General features: G+C 38.0%; 2 protein-coding genes across 4 annotated transcripts in view; one reads left to right on the top strand and one right to left on the bottom strand.

Moving 5' to 3' along the window:
• Nucleotides 1-15,972, bottom strand: part of LOC121316171 (centrosomal protein of 85 kDa-like) — a 60,082-nt gene that overhangs the window by 14,178 nt on the left and 29,932 nt on the right. The window lies entirely within an intron of this gene.
• Nucleotides 5,660-14,170, top strand: LOC121316172 (cardiac phospholamban-like). The gene is made up of 2 exons (XM_041251038.1): nucleotides 5,660-5,758; nucleotides 12,936-14,170. The coding sequence occupies exon 2, from the start codon at nucleotides 13,064-13,066 to the stop codon at nucleotides 13,220-13,222; it is 159 nt and encodes a 52-aa protein (XP_041106972.1). The 5' UTR covers nucleotides 5,660-5,758; nucleotides 12,936-13,063; the 3' UTR covers nucleotides 13,223-14,170.

Here is a 15,972-nt window from a genome sequence, read left to right as displayed (position 1 = left end):
GTCATAGTCCCTCTAGTGGAGTGAGCTGTAACATCACTTCGAGAGGGTAGGTTCGCCAGCTCATAAGCCAGCCGGATGTAACTCGCTTTCTACCAATGACCGCAGTGCCATTGAAGATCATTAGTGTTCAAATGGGAGGCATCCTTAAGTAATGAATAATACAGATCAGTGATCCCCCTTCTGTCTGGAGGATTCACCTCAGGTACCCCTTTGCAATTTCCGCTGGACTGAACGGTACCACAGTTGCAATAAAAAGGCAAAATACTCTTATTAACAGAATTTTTTTTAAAAAGTCCCTTTTTATTTAATATATAATTCGTGTCATAACAGTTTAGGACTGACACACTGCTGGTGACAAACATGAATTCTTAAAACTTAATTAACTTTTAAAAGTGTTTGGATGCACAGAATTTAGATACAGTATTTGGGAATGTCTTCAGAAACGCACATATTCACTTTCTGTTCTGAAAAGTTATTATAAATAAATCAAAAATAGTCTGCACTGTAAATGTTTACATTACCATTACTTCCCACTTCAGCATAAGTAAACGTGCCATTTAAAATGTTTACAACATCAAAAACATTAACTTCAAGATATATATATATATATATATATATATATATATATATATATATATATATATATATATATATATATATATATATAAATAACTAACAATAACAAACTTTTTCTTAAAGCCAAACATAAAAATGATCCAAGGGACCCGGTATAACTTTGTTGCTTTGCACCTGCTGTGGCTATTTTGTTCTTCCTTCATTTTTCTTTGCAAAAATGAAATATATTTACATGAGAAACAATACACGGTAAAATCTGGATGCACTCATCGAAAAACAAATTCAACCAGCACCTACTGCTGTTACTAAAATGCAGCCGCAACTAATAAATAAAACAAAAACCATAAATGAATGTTTAATGCTTCACTGATTAGTATTCAATTACACTACAAGTTGAAAACTGTAAAGTTTGAGCTGCACAGAGTGCTCTGAGCAGAGTTCTCCACAATAGAGTGGAAATCACGCATGCATACTGATGGATGATCATTTTGAAACTATACTATACAACCTTTCACCTGCTAAACAAAAATGTAATATTTATACATCGTGGTTTAGAGATAATATAATAATGTTTAAAAAAATCAATTCCTGATAATTATTTAAATTTCCTTTTTATTTTTCCATTTCTGAGTCATCCTACGCACCTCCATGACCCTTTGAAGTACCCCACAGTTGAAAACCCCAGATGGTAGATAAATATAATCCTTTTTGCTATTGACCTTAGGAAAGATGTGTCTGGGAACAATAAATCAAATTAATCAAGGACCAAAATAAAATTGAAACGATTTCACAGATACCAATGATTGAGCCTCACTGACTCCAGGCCATGCCAAGGTGCAAGCCGGTCTCTCGTGATCCCTTTCAAGATAAAGAAAAATAAGACTTCACCCTTTTGTTCAGGTCATTATGCAGCCAGGTTTACTGTGGATTTAGTTTAATCTCAGGTGAAATGCCTGGTGCATAGCCTTCATTCTGTACCAGCTGATAACACAGTCTCTGAGGAAGCAACAAGTTGATGTCATGGCTGCATCAAGAACACATGCCACTAAAATCCAGGCAAATTCCCCCTTGTCCACACAAAGAGACAGAGTGCTATTTTTAGGAACTGATAAAAGCAAAACACTAATGGCTCCCACCCTTTAGATAGATAGATAAGGTTAAGTTCTCCCAGATTGCAAATTCATACCTAGCTTTAAAAGTATTTAATTCAACACCGTGAAAGGGAAACTTGATGGGCATAGATAAATAAAACAAAATAAAATAAAAAAGGTGTCTAACCCAGACTTATTGGTTACGTGTTTCTGGCAATTCACAGACAGGCTAAAACACCCAGTACGCATCTGGAGTGCTGACTACAACACCAAATGTTATACCTCGAGGATCCTCTGACACCACCAGACAGGCGACAAGGTTGTTCGGATTCAGTTTCAAACAGTTTGAGCAACTACAATGTAAGTATTTATTAATGTATTTAATTAATTAATTAATTATTCAACAGGTAAGTACCGAATCTAAGCTTCAGAATCTGAAGCTTAACTTTCCTCCTCTGTAAGAGTTTGTTATCTCTCCTTCATGTGCCTTTGCCACTGGAAGCAGACATGGCTCTTGACATGTCTCATGACACAACTAATCCCTCTGCGTTTCCAGGAATGTTATCCGTCAGCCTCTTCCCCCGCAGCTCTGCAGACACCAGGCTTTCAGCACATTGTTTCAGGCAGACAATGTGCCATTAGCTACATTTATGTGCGCACCTCACTTTTCAGCACAATTTGTCAAAAGCTGTCATTTTCTTAAAATCTACTTTTCACTTACTGTACAAACAGTTTTGAATTATAATACATTTGTAAACTTAATTTATTTAAAAAAAAAAAAAAACCTCACTGAGTTTTACATGGCACAGCCAAGAAGTAGTTCAATAGGGTGACTGTTGCAAACTACTATATTGGTGCTTCGACATATTGCATCAATACAGTCGCATCCAATTTGAACTACATTTAAAATCTACAACGTACAGTCTACTATCTGATGAAGATACAACATGTGATTTTTATTCCACCCGTGATGTTTCAGATTTCCTGTAATCTTAAAGCAGCTTTCAAAAAGAATGAGATTAAAATACCAAGTCTGTCATCACCTGTTATTGTTTATTTTATTTTATTTATTTATAGGAGAATTAATTTATTCAGAAAAATAAATCTACAGTAAATAGGTTTTCCAATATTTCTTGGTTAAGATCTGCCCATTAAAAATGGTGATCTGTCCTACTCGATTCAGTTGGTTTTCAATTGTTTTTCTTATACCAAGCACTATCTGATACAGGTTTGTAACACGTATTGCACTTTGCTCTTCTTTTTTCTTTTTCTGTTTTTTTTTTTTTGGGGGGGGGGGGGGGGGGGGGGGGGGGGGGGGGGGGGGGGCGGTTTACACCGAAATAAGTAGAAGTGTTAGTGCATTGCTTAGCCCCAAGGTGACTGGCAGCTGTCAGTGTGATAACAGAGTCACTTGCTCTACTTGCTTTGTAGTTCTAAATACCAAGACTACCTTTCCTGACTCTAGATGTGTAGTGTATCGATGCACATGCAACAAGACATCCATGGTGTCCTATGTTTAATTGCAATTGTATTTTCTTCACCTATAATGATGAAAGCAATTCCTTCAATACCCCTGATATTTAACACACACACATACCAGATAGAATAAAGAACAAGGGGAGATTTGCAGACAGCTGACTCACTGCTCTTATTAGACTGGAACATGAAACATTCTGCTTGCATGGACGCCTCTTATCCCTGAAAACAACAGGCGCAGCAAAGTCAAGCTTAAGCAGTGGCAACCTGGGCACAGTGGATGCAACAGGTGTAGGGTTCAAAGGTTCAGCTGTAATAAGCTCATCCTTTACCCTGCATCATTTCCCAGGGGTCTGAGAATATGTCTGCCAATCTGCTGACACATATACTTCCAGCCATGACAGACCACGCTATAGAGCACGGACAGCTAAACCAGCTCTAAATACCACCATTGTTTTTATCACTTTTCTGTACTAGGGACAGAAACCTAACCTTTGGAATATATGACACAGGTACTTCTTTTTATTCCTATACCTCTTACATACTCAGAGGAGACGTTTTACGAGGACATAAAGGTATTTTAACTCCTTTACATGGTTAGTTTGTGTACTGGTCTACAGATATTAATATATCCAAATAAGTACTATACGATCAAGAGAAATCACACGGACTCTGTCTCATTTGGTGTTTAACGAATAAGGGTATATATATTCACTCCTTCACTTTATTGTATGCTCAGTAATGGATCAGAAGCCTAAAACCCACATAAGATCAGAGCCATAGTTCAGATACTGTATCAAAAGGGAGAGACTGAGAAGTTGTTTACAGTTTGAACCTCACTGCAGATAAACGGTTAGGGCGGTCAGATACGCGATGGATCTCTGTACTACCATGCCTTGGTTCAGCTCAAACAAAGCACATCTTGATTTTCTTACTAAAGTTCCATACCTGTCGCATTGTACAGCACTGGACCAGGTTCACAACATCTGTCCTTTCTAAAAACCCACAGATAGAACTAACTGTAAACTTTAATATCCAAGCAGCTCATAACTAACTAATACGTTTTGTGTCGTGTGTCTCTTATTATAACGTGATCGCGGGCAGTTTGGTTAAGTGGACATCAAAGCTGAAGATTTTGGTATTTCTGTTATAAAAGGAGACATCGAACACAAAAACAAAGACTGTATTCATTTTAAACTTAGAACTGTGGCATATGTTCTATTCCTAGGATAACATTTACAAGCAAGATAAGTTCTAGAATTCTGACAAATTCTTAAATGGCAATTGGTAGATTTCAATACATCATTTATAATAATTAAAGTTTATGAACTGAGAATTCTTTGCAAAGACAAAACAACTGCTTAAACATTGGAACAGACAGATACAATGCCACTCATCCAACGTTTCCACTTTATTGTATAAACACTTCTCTGGCATTGGGGACATCATGCCATTCGCTACTTTAGTCTAAAATCATAGCTTAGCATCCCTCAATGAAAAACAGAAGAGGAGCCTGTAAGCCTATCCTTAAGAATGTAATAAATACAACTCCAATGACGTATTGTAATAAACTTCCACCTTTTCAATCATTACAGACTGATTATTATACAACAGCAGCTCCTCTGTTAAAATGACAGGAGCAAGAATCCTGCATGTAGGGCCTACATGTCAGCAGAGCTGGCTCAACGCAAAACGGCTTACTCTGCCAACAGCAGCAAGGTCCATGCCAGAGAAAACAAGAGTAGTTTATCCCTCTGTTTTACTCCACTCCAAATAAGTGGAACTTGTCATTTAAAAAATGCAATTTTGGAATCTTGTTTCTGTTTGAGAGAGGCCAAATGATCTCCTTTTAAGGTAGTGTGAGTTAGAGCTGAAAACCCTTTTATCTGCATTACAAAGCCCTGCATCTATTCTGTCCCAGTGAAAATCACAAAGGGAAGTCATTAACAGAGCTTCCTTTCTCATTGGGATGTTCGGATGGGTTTTTATTCTTATTCTTTTTTTTTTTTAAAACAGAATGAGAACAAGGTATGAAAGTATTATGAATATACTCCTGTCATGTCAGTACCTTGGAAAAAGTAGGTTACCATGACGTTGGCATATAGTCAAAAATCAATTGACAGCATGACCAGTTGAAACCAAGCAAACTACCAGCTCTAAACTACAATGTACCAGTGCTGGAACTTTCTTACAAACAAAGTACAATGCAGGTTTTTAAATGAGTTGAGTGTAAATGGGTTAGTGATTGGGCACTAAAATAGAGTAAGTTGTTTCACTAAAAACACTAAATGAATTCTAGAAAGCCCCGAGAGACTGGATGTGAATAGCAGTGTTGATAACATAAATCACTAAATACCTCGAATGAATCCTGAGGAGTCCATCAGTGTATGCTGAAGAGCCTTGGCATCTCACTGTGTCCAATCAAAAGGCCGTGTGTCTGCAGAGACTCCTCCCCTAATTGGGGCTTTGATTTTCCCCGCCCCCTGCTTTTGTTCCCATAAACTTTGTGACATATTCAGAAAAGTTGCCAGAGAAACTCCAGATCAGTTTGATCAAGACGTTCTCCCACACTCCAAGAGAGTCTTTTGTCTGAGACCCGTTGATCACTACAGGAGGTAAGACTGTCCTTTTCTTAGGATATTTGCAGGACTTTTTTTTTTTCATAAGCAATTGAACAGCAAAGCTTGTCAAACAGTACGTGCTGCAAAAATATTTGCAAGTCAGTTAAAAAATAGTTGGAACCGAAGTGGCTGCTCATCCAAGTGTCTGTGGTAATATATACCTATATCACACAATTTGCTTTAGATCATTGCTGTAAAGCTTTTCCATACTCAAGCCTTTTTACATTTATGTATCTCAAGAGAACCTGACCTGCTGCAGCAGCTCATAAAAAAACATTACTGCAAGACATAAAGTCTACATAACATGGAATTAAACAGCTTTTGCAGCACAACTAAAAGAAAGATTGAATTATATTCTGTCAGGTGAACATTTCCCAACAAATAGCGTGCAGGATTTCTGTCATATACAATTGTCTTTTTTATTTGTATTATTACTCTAGGGTGTGACATAAATGTTCCATAACTCCATAGATCATTATACAGTCTGTACATTTAAACTACAACACTGAAAGTGGTTTTAAAACAGCATTCCCCAGGTGTTACTCGGAACAAGCTCAGGTTCAAATTGAAAGCTTGTGAACAGACAGCAAATCAAACTTAAAACCAGTGACAGGTAGACCTGAAAATAACGTATTCCTTAACCATTTTTTGCTTCTCAGAAAGAGCCTGTGTCTTAAATTCGAGTACAGTATTGTGACGCGTGTATTAAAATCGCCAACAAAAGACACGATTACCCGAATACACAAGCAGCAACGTGAATTACTGCCGAGAAAAGACGATCCAAAACGTTACTGCCCGATCTCGAATCATCCATGACATACAGACAGCCATTTTCAAATTAGCGACACTAGCTTCCTGAGGAATTTAAAGAGAAGTTTTTAGAATGTCTGCGTTTCTAACAAACTGTACCAGCTTGGACAAATCAGAAATGCTGTTTAGACCCCCGTATTTTTTGACATGCCAAATAATACCACGATTCACAAATTGGGAGAAAAACAGGTGCGAGTAATCGTGACTGAAAATGAGAAGCAGCAAATAACTGTAATGCTCTGTAATTACTGCCTCCATATGTGTAAATGAGGTTGTATCTTTGTAAATGCATATTTAATCAATGTTTAATTTTTTCCTCAAATTGACGGTGGGAAATTTGGGCTGCATCTTAAATTTGAGGGCGTCCTAAATTCGAAGGAATACGGGATTTTACAGAAGACTCGGGACACAATTCAAATTAGAGATGTCTCCAGGAGATTTTTGGCTACCACAAATATAAATACATCACACGCTGTTAAAAAAATGCCTTTCTGTTCTTTGTCTGCTGCGTGAAGCTTTTAAACAGACTGTAATTTCTTTCATGTTCATCATCACCAAGAACCCACCACAAAGTGTTAAGTGTTACTTAGAAATGGCTGAAAAGAAAGGGATTTGTATGCGTATTTGCCTATGAATTTGACAAATGGCAGCCCATCATTCTAACAGCATAAAGTAATACAGCAAAAAGTGTATGGAATTTAACTGAGAGAAAGCAATGAAAGCAATGCCTCACAGGGACTGTCAGTCTTCAGTAGTTTGAAGGAGGCAAATGGTTTGGATTGTTCCAAACAGATATGGGAGGTGCGAAGTGTACTCTGAACCTGTATTTTTAATGATGGGAGTAATAGGATACATTAGGTTCATCTTTACACTACACTATTTTACAGAAAGCCTAATTGTTTTCTTGTGTTATGGTATCCACCACATTCATTCCAACAGTACGAACACTCAGCCCCATAAACAGATTCCATTTGAAAAGAATACTCATGGATTTAATGGCTTTGGTTTTTAAAAATAAGTCATTTTGTTCTTCTCACAGAGATAAAAACAATGCAACACTTTGACAAATGTAGGAGGTTTTAAATCGATTAATGATTACATCGATTAATCACACTTGTGGGCTTTGATCGATTAAAAAAATAATTGATCGATTCATTTTGTCTACCTGAGTGCGGTTTTAAAAATTGGTGCACAAAAAAGCAATCTTGAAAAATGGCAGCGGGTACTTCTAAAGACCTTGGCAATAGGGCAAATGGAAGGTATACCCATATGGAAAGTATATCTCACATAATCTCATTGTGCTTTCCTTTCACGGCAGAACTATAAGTTTATCATATCGTCTTCATCACAAATAAGCTGATTTTTCTTTTTATTCAACATATATATATATATATATTTTAAATCGGCATCAGAAAAATAACAGCTATATCATACTTTTTCTCCGGTAACTAAAATAAAACAGCATTCAATAAATTACATTTCTCTTCAGCTAACCTAAATTAAAAAAATTAATTACCTTTGTCAGTCTGAAACCTGAAAGCTTACGGTATGCTAAAAAACGGATCTTTAAATACAGTATTCTAGGTTGTAGTGTATTTTTTAAAATCTTTTTCTTTTAGACGTGTAAAAATTCTAACTGTATTTTTTTTATTATCCTGGAACAGAGTCATATTTTAGTTTTGCATTTAAAGGCAGAGTGGTAGTGCCCAATAGTTTGGATTTAACCAAAATAAAGCACTTCAAAACAACCGCACCACATACACAAATAACTCAAACTAGCCTACACAGGTAAGTGGTAAGGTTCGAGGCAAAAACACAAAAAACACTTTCAAAAGTATTGAAGTGTTCATGCCACATGTTAAAATAAATCACACCAAGTGTTTGAGGTGGAATGCTGGAAAAAAAAAGCGCATTTTTTTAATGCACTTGACAGTATCACATTAAACATCACTGCAGTGAATACTTCCAGCTATTGTTGTGTGTGTGTGTGTGTGTGTGTGTGTGTGTCCTCTAGAGGAGGGTGAGATCATTCACATGCAGGTCACACACTAAAAAGAAACACTTCAGAAGTGCCCATCGGTTCTGGAACGTGTGGCCGAGTAATCGGGAGGTTACTTAGTGATGCATTTATGGAAACAGCAGCTCATAATTACTAACACTACAGGTTCTTCCCTGCCATGGGATGACATATTTTCACAGAATGTCTGCCAAAAATGCCTCTCGGTTTTGTTTTCCTAGGCTTGGAATGAGACGATTTCCTTGTTAGGTTAGGCTTTCTTTCTCAATTTTGGGACTTTTCTTTTTTTCATTTATTTATTTATTTATTTATTTTGAGGATAATGATTAAATAAGGATAGAACACTAAACCCTCAGGAAGAACTCCTATAAAACATTTTGTACTGACCAGTTTCTAGCTTTACAAAGGCAAGTTTGCCCCTTCTAAACTGAAAGATCCATCCTAAAGCACTTACCTTTGCTACAATCTTCAACACTAATACTGAGTCAGCCTAATGGATCTGCTTAAGTGGGTCAAAATGAGATATAATAGCTTTATACTATGGTGCGACTTGAAAACATCTCAACCCTAAGGTCTCAACTCAAAGAATAGCTCAGTCCTAGTCAAACAGACTTCCTAACTCTGCCACATGTCTCCAGCACACACCTCTAGTCTTAGACAAAAGAAGAGCCCGGCCCAATTAATCTCAATTAAGGTCTTGGCATCACACTTGGATCCAACACTTTTATAGTCCTTATTAAAATACAGCAGTTTCTGCCAACAGAGCGAACCCCAAATGAATATTTTAAGCTAAATCTAACAAAACACCCAGCATAGTTCACAACAGAAGCATTATGTTATCTTTGCCGTGGACAACACTAAATATAGCAAATATGCAAACAAAATGGGTGCAGTGGGCATGAGGACAACTATTACTCCTAAAACAACAATGAAATTAGCAGACTACAGACTGGAGCTATGGTTAACATAACTGATCAGTTATCTTTTCCTCCGTGCCTGGCCTGCTTGAGGTGAAAAAGGAATTTGGCCTAAAGCAACAGGTAGACTACAGTACAAAGAGTAGACATCTGCGATACATCAATAAACTTGGCATCATTTGAACTGAGCATGAGAATGAATGATGAATCACTCTTTTTTTATTAAGACTCATATGACATGGAATTCAGTAATTTCTCTCTCTCTGTATGTGTGTGTGTGTATATATATATATATATATATATATATATATATATATATATATATATATATAGTGCCTTGCAAAAGTATTCAGACCCCTGACCAATTCTCTCATATTACTGAATTACAAATGGTACATTGAAATTTCGTTCTGTTCGATATTTTTTTTTTTTTTAAACACTTAAACTCAAAATCAATTATTGTAAGGTGACATTGGTTTTATGTTGGGAAATATTTTTAAGAAAAATAAAAAACTGAAATATCTTGCTTGCATAAGTATTCAACCCCCACACATTAATATTTGGTAGAGCCACCTTTTGCTGCAATAACAGCTTTAAGTCTTTTGGGGTAAGTATGTACCAGCTTTGCACACAGTGTCGGAGTGATTTTGGCCCATTCTTCTTGGCAGATTTGCTCCAGGTTGTTCAGGTTGGTTGGACTTGACGCTTGTGGACCGCAATTTTCAAATAGTGCCACAGATTTTCAATGGGATTGAGATCAGGACTTTGACTGGACCACTGTAGGACATTCACCTTTTTGTTCTTGAGCCACTCCAATGTTGCTTTGGCCTTGTGCTTGGGATCACTGTCCTGCTGAAAGGTGAATTTCCTCCCAAGCTTCAGTTTTTTTGCGGACTGAAGCAGATTCTCTTGCAGTATTTTCCTGTATTTTGCTCCATCCATTCTTCCTTCATCTGTAACAAGATGCCCCGTCCCTGTTGATGAGAAGCATCCCCACAGCATGATTCTGCCACCACCATACTTCACTGTAGGGATGGTGTGTCTTGAGGCATGTGCAGTGTTAGGTTTACGCCACACATAGCGCTTTGAGTTTTGGCCAAAAAGCTCTATCTTGGTCTCATCTGACCACAAAACCTTTTCCCACATCGCAGCTGGGTCACTCTCATGCTTTCTGGCAAACTTCAGATGTGCTTTCAGATGATACTTTTTGAGTAACGGCTTCTTTCTTGCCACCCTCCCATACAGGCCAGTGTTACGCAGAGCTCTTGATATGGTTGACTGGTGCACCATTACTCCACTCCCAGCCACTGAACTCTGTAGTTCCTTCAAAGTGATTGTTGGCCTCTCCGTGGCTTCTCTAACAAGTTTATTTCCTTCTTATTTGAGTGCTGAGTTTTGAGGGACAGCCTTTTCTTGGCAGTGCCTTGGTGGTGTGATGCAGCTTCCACTTCCTGATTATTGATCCAACTGTGCTCACTGGGCTAGCCAAACACTTGGATATTATTTTGTGCCCTTTCCCTAATATATGCATTTGTATTACTTTTTCTGTAAACACAAAGTATTCCGTTAGTAATGTATGTTAAACAGCATTCCTGGATGTACGGATCGTACATTATAGTCAATATTTAACTTCAACACCTTAGAAAAGCTACTTCATGTGTGAGTTTTATTATAATGCAGGTAGTGTATATTAGAGTTCAGAGACTGCATGACATCATGATTGATTTTGTGAAGCTTTTTACTGGGGAAACAGGACAAGTATCCAAAACCAAGATTTTATTTAACAAGATGATACTGGGAATTGGAGGTTAAAACAGATAGTAAATGTCATACGAGACAATGCAATTTGTATATGCCCTCTTGTTTAGGTTTCTATGGATGGATTATTCTTAGACCACTTTGTAAAACTGCCCTATTGTCAAGTGATTCATTTAGCACACATACCGGCTGCTAATTTCCACCCCAGGTCCTCTGCTGTGCTTCTCTTCTATGAAGATATGCTTCTGATGCTGCGGCCTGCCAAGCCTAATCATTTCCCTAAATGTCCAGCAAACGTTTAGCGTCGGGGCAGCAACCAGACTAGGACTTTAACACTGTTACATTGTGTGATATGTAAAAGGTCATCACTAAGAATAACTGTGACTACATAACAGGGATGCATGAGATATCTTGTGTCCGCAGCTCGTCATTCTGCGCTATGCCATTTAGACAGAGCACTTCAAAGTCACTTAAACTCACTGTGCACAAGCAGATTCTTACAGGACACAACTGAGGTCAGAGGTAGTATGAACAGAACTGCCTACAAAAACCAAAAAAAAAAGTGTACTGCTTTAGTTTTCAGCGAAACACACAAAATGAGCCAGGAGACTCTAGTTACCAGCTCCCCGCTCAGTAGGTTGTAATACACTGTAGGTGAGACTTCCAAGTATTGACCATATTCACTTTTACATGAATACTGCTAATGACAGAAAAGGCCAGAGCAATATAATTTACTGTTCAGTAGCACAGAGGAAGCGGGATGGGGCTTGTCATGTAGTACAGTACTTCAATTTCTGGTAATAAATCTTTCGATAAACCTGCATTAAATTATACAACATAATCTGTGATACAATATTATTAGAAAAAATAGAACACTTGATATAATCATCATTCCACCCAGGCCTTCCTCTAGTGTGTTATTAATTGTTGTATTGTTTGAACAGCTGCCTTCCATTTTATTTGTGAACATATAAGGTATTTAAAGCCAACACAAGCTGTCGATCCCTCAGTTTTACTGTTGAGTTTACACCATGATTCATGGTTTAGTTTGTCATTTCTGTCTTGCATCTTATGATTAGCTCACAGTCACACTGCTCCAGAGAGAGGCTTATTAAAACACCTGTCATCTCAAAACAGACACCACCAGCATCTTTAAATATTTGCCAGCTTAATATTTGGTACTGGTAGCCAACTTTACCCAGGAAAGGGGGAAATGATCCTCTCCAGTTCAAGGGTTTCAAGCCAAGTTCACTGCGGGCATTGGATCGTTCAGCCCATTCCCATTACTGGTGTGTACATTTCTAAACTTCAGAGTACATTGATACAGATAGCTTCTGAACGCTCTAATTAACATTACTTTAATAATTGGCACCATCAACATTTAATGCAGCAATCAGAATTTACTTGCAGTATGGTTGCAGCATTGAATATGGAATTTAAACTTTGCTGGTATACGGTCTACAAGTTAAGGATTGGAGATCTCTTATGGGAGCTACTGCACTGAAGCTCATGAGGGAGTTTCTAGCAATTTGACAGGTTAGGAATCAACTTTGAATTGCAGTATAATTCACTGTGATTTTGTAAGGAAGACCAAAAGAACACACCCTCACTTGTCTTATTTCTGTCTGTTCATGTTGTCTTCCTTTTTTCCCCTCCCCTGCTCCCTCAGCTTCCTGAAGCCTGGCTCACCAGAAGACACAGCAAAATAAAAAGCACCACGCACTTTCACTCTTCCACACCACTCTCCACTAACCTCCAAGTTCTGTGTACGCTCAAGCTCTAACCCCCACTGCCAGCATGGAGAAGGTTCAGCACATGGCTCGCTCTGTTATCAGGAGGGCTTCCACCATCGAGGTGAACCCACAGACCAAACAGAACATGCAGAAGCTCTTTGTCAATTTCTGCCTCATTCTCATTTGCCTCCTGCTAATCTACATCATTATGTTGCTACTCTGAGACCCCACCTGGCTCCCTACTTACAGCAGTGACCACCGGCTAGCCAATGGGAAGACGAACTGTGATGGTGGATGCGGGTGGGTGGGTTTTTAGGGAGAACCAAGGAATGTGCTTCCTTCTGGCTTGCTATTTGTTTTCAGTTCCAAAGAAGGCTATATTTAAAAAAAAAAAAGAAGAAAGAAATATTTATGTTGTCTAAAATAAAAGCATTTCTGATAGTGTGTGTGAAAAAAAATGTTAGGTAAAAGCAATGCGCCTGTAATGTCTTTGTGGACATTTTTGTTATGCGATAATGAGATTGAATGTCAGATTTTAAATGATATGTTCTGCTGAGGGGGGAGGGAGTTTGGGGTGTGTTCCAGATAAAGACAGCACTGATTAATGCAGTTTCTAAACGGTTCGCCGCACGTGTGAAATTAATTTGATCGTCACAGATCCCTTCACCGGTTTGGCACCAATGCATATTGGGACTGAAGGAAAAGGAAAATGCTCAGCACTATGTCACAATGTTACGAGCACATCTGCCTCAGCACTCCTCTGTTGATCATGTTGTATGAAGTGGTTTTCTGTTAAATGGACACCAGCAACTGTATTAAAATCACACACAAGCAGCATTACTTTATGGGAGAAAAAAATAACCTATGCAATAAAATGTACAAAGAGCTGGTGTGTTTCGGTCACCGATTGTGTTTGTAGATGATGACCTGAATTAGGTCACTGCCATTTGACTCTGGGAAAGATAATGGGGCCTGCAAGCACACAATTACTTTACAGGTGGTGCTTTTGATCTTTAAAACTAATTATGTAAACTCTATCTATCTTTATAATGCTTGACGGGGTTTTTCTCCCATTTATTTTGTACTCCTTCTGAAGATACTCAGCACTTAATATGTGTGAGCATGTGTGTGTGTATGGGCAGGTATTACTATTAATTTGGGGACAACATTTGAGAAAATGTCCCCACAAAGATAGTAAAAAAAAAAAACAAAGTGGTGGGGACGTTCCCACTTTGTAAAACACCGTTTAAGAACTAAATATGCCTTTATATATAAGTGCCAAAATATTTAGTATTTTGTTGTCGACTTTCACCCTGTGTGGAGTTTTGTCTGACTGGAGTTGGAAATAGTAAATAAAAATATAGTGAGAGTCAATGAGAAGTCCCCACAAATATAGAAATACAAACATATGTGTTTGTGTGTGTGTGTGTGTGTGTGTGTGTGTTGAAAATGGAGTCTCCATAAGTCTTAACATCAGGATCTTACTAGAGTTTAATATAGTATATTATATTCCCTTCAGCAAAGTAACCAAGAGGAAAAAGTCTGAATACTGGCAAATCAAGATTTACTGGTAATTGTTGACATTTACCAAGCTAAGCAGTAAATGTCCGAAATAAAGTTTTACTTCAGACTTTTACCAGTAAATCTCAAGAATAACCAAATGTCTTTAACAATATGCATTCTGTAACTTGGTAAATGTTAAGAGTTACCAGTAAAACTTAAGATTTACTAGATTCCGACTTTTACCATAACATATACACCTGTTTACTCTTAAGGGTTACATATGTTTTTAAGTCTTCCCAGAAGCCAATAGAAGAGAATGAAAGATATACAACTAAGTGTCTGAATTGCTCTGGCATCTCTTCCACAGTTGGCAACAACACAGACTATGCAGAGCCAAGAATGAGATGCTTGTCATCTCCACAGAGAAATATAATAAAGCTACGTAGCAACTAAAAATACAAATACAAACCAGACGGCAACGTTCTAACAACTCTTGAAGCATCTAGTTGTCGGTGTCTTATTCTCACTGAGCACATTTCAAGCAATAAAGTCCATTGCTTTTCCAGAAAAGTGAATAGCCTGAAAGTTGCCCAGTGTTTCAAGGCTTTACCTCGACTGCAGATGGTCAAAACACAGCAGTATATTGGGTATGTTGATCAGGCAGGTGGCAAGGATATTGCAGTTTTAAACATGACTGTAAACTTGTGAGTGTGAAATAATGCTACATCTCAGACATGGTAAGTATCATACTTCATCTGAAGCACCTACAGTACACGTCCACTAACACTTTTTGACTGCTTCCTCCCATCCCCAACTTATAGCTGCATCTGCCAGGTCTAAATTGAAGCTGAATGGGCAGCAGGATGGAGTGATCTGCCAAGAGCTCTCCTTCTTGCAGTCTAGAACAACCCTACTTGGGAAGAACCCCTGCAGCGTACCTTCAGAAGCCCACTGAGACCCAAGTCTTACCAGAATGGATCTGATTACCAACAAAGGCCTCAACCTGCTGCTCAACTTCCTCCTCATCGTACTGATGCTGGTACTGATGCTCATTCTAGTGAAGCTTCTGTGATTGGTCAACTGACGACTCAACACTGCCATCTACTATGACTTAGCTAACACAGCAGAACTACCTGCACAGGTTCAAGCACTAAGAAGAACATCAGGCACACCCAAAGACACTCACTGGTTGAAATATCAAGTAGGTTTATAACTAAACTAGATGTGACAAAAAAAAAAATTAAATTAAAAAAGGCCACAAGAAAAAGGGATGTTTTTGGTTGTGGAGCAGCATTTGGGTTTAAATGGCGTAGAAAGTGGATGGCTTTGGTTTATAGCGCACAGTATATCTGGTGTCAAGCAATGGTTTTATAATGAATCCAACTACTTTACAATGAATAGAGCTCTTTTTTCTACAACAGAATGGGTACACACTGTATTTATTCATACTGCAGTAGAACATCTATTCCT

The sequence above is a fragment of the Polyodon spathula genome, chromosome 5 (genome assembly GCF_017654505.1).
Source record: "Polyodon spathula isolate WHYD16114869_AA chromosome 5, ASM1765450v1, whole genome shotgun sequence".
In the NCBI taxonomy this organism is placed as follows: domain Eukaryota; kingdom Metazoa; phylum Chordata; class Actinopteri; order Acipenseriformes; family Polyodontidae; genus Polyodon; species Polyodon spathula.
The sequence above is the reverse complement of the archived record's forward strand: the minus strand, read 5'-3'. Positions and strand labels throughout refer to the sequence as shown.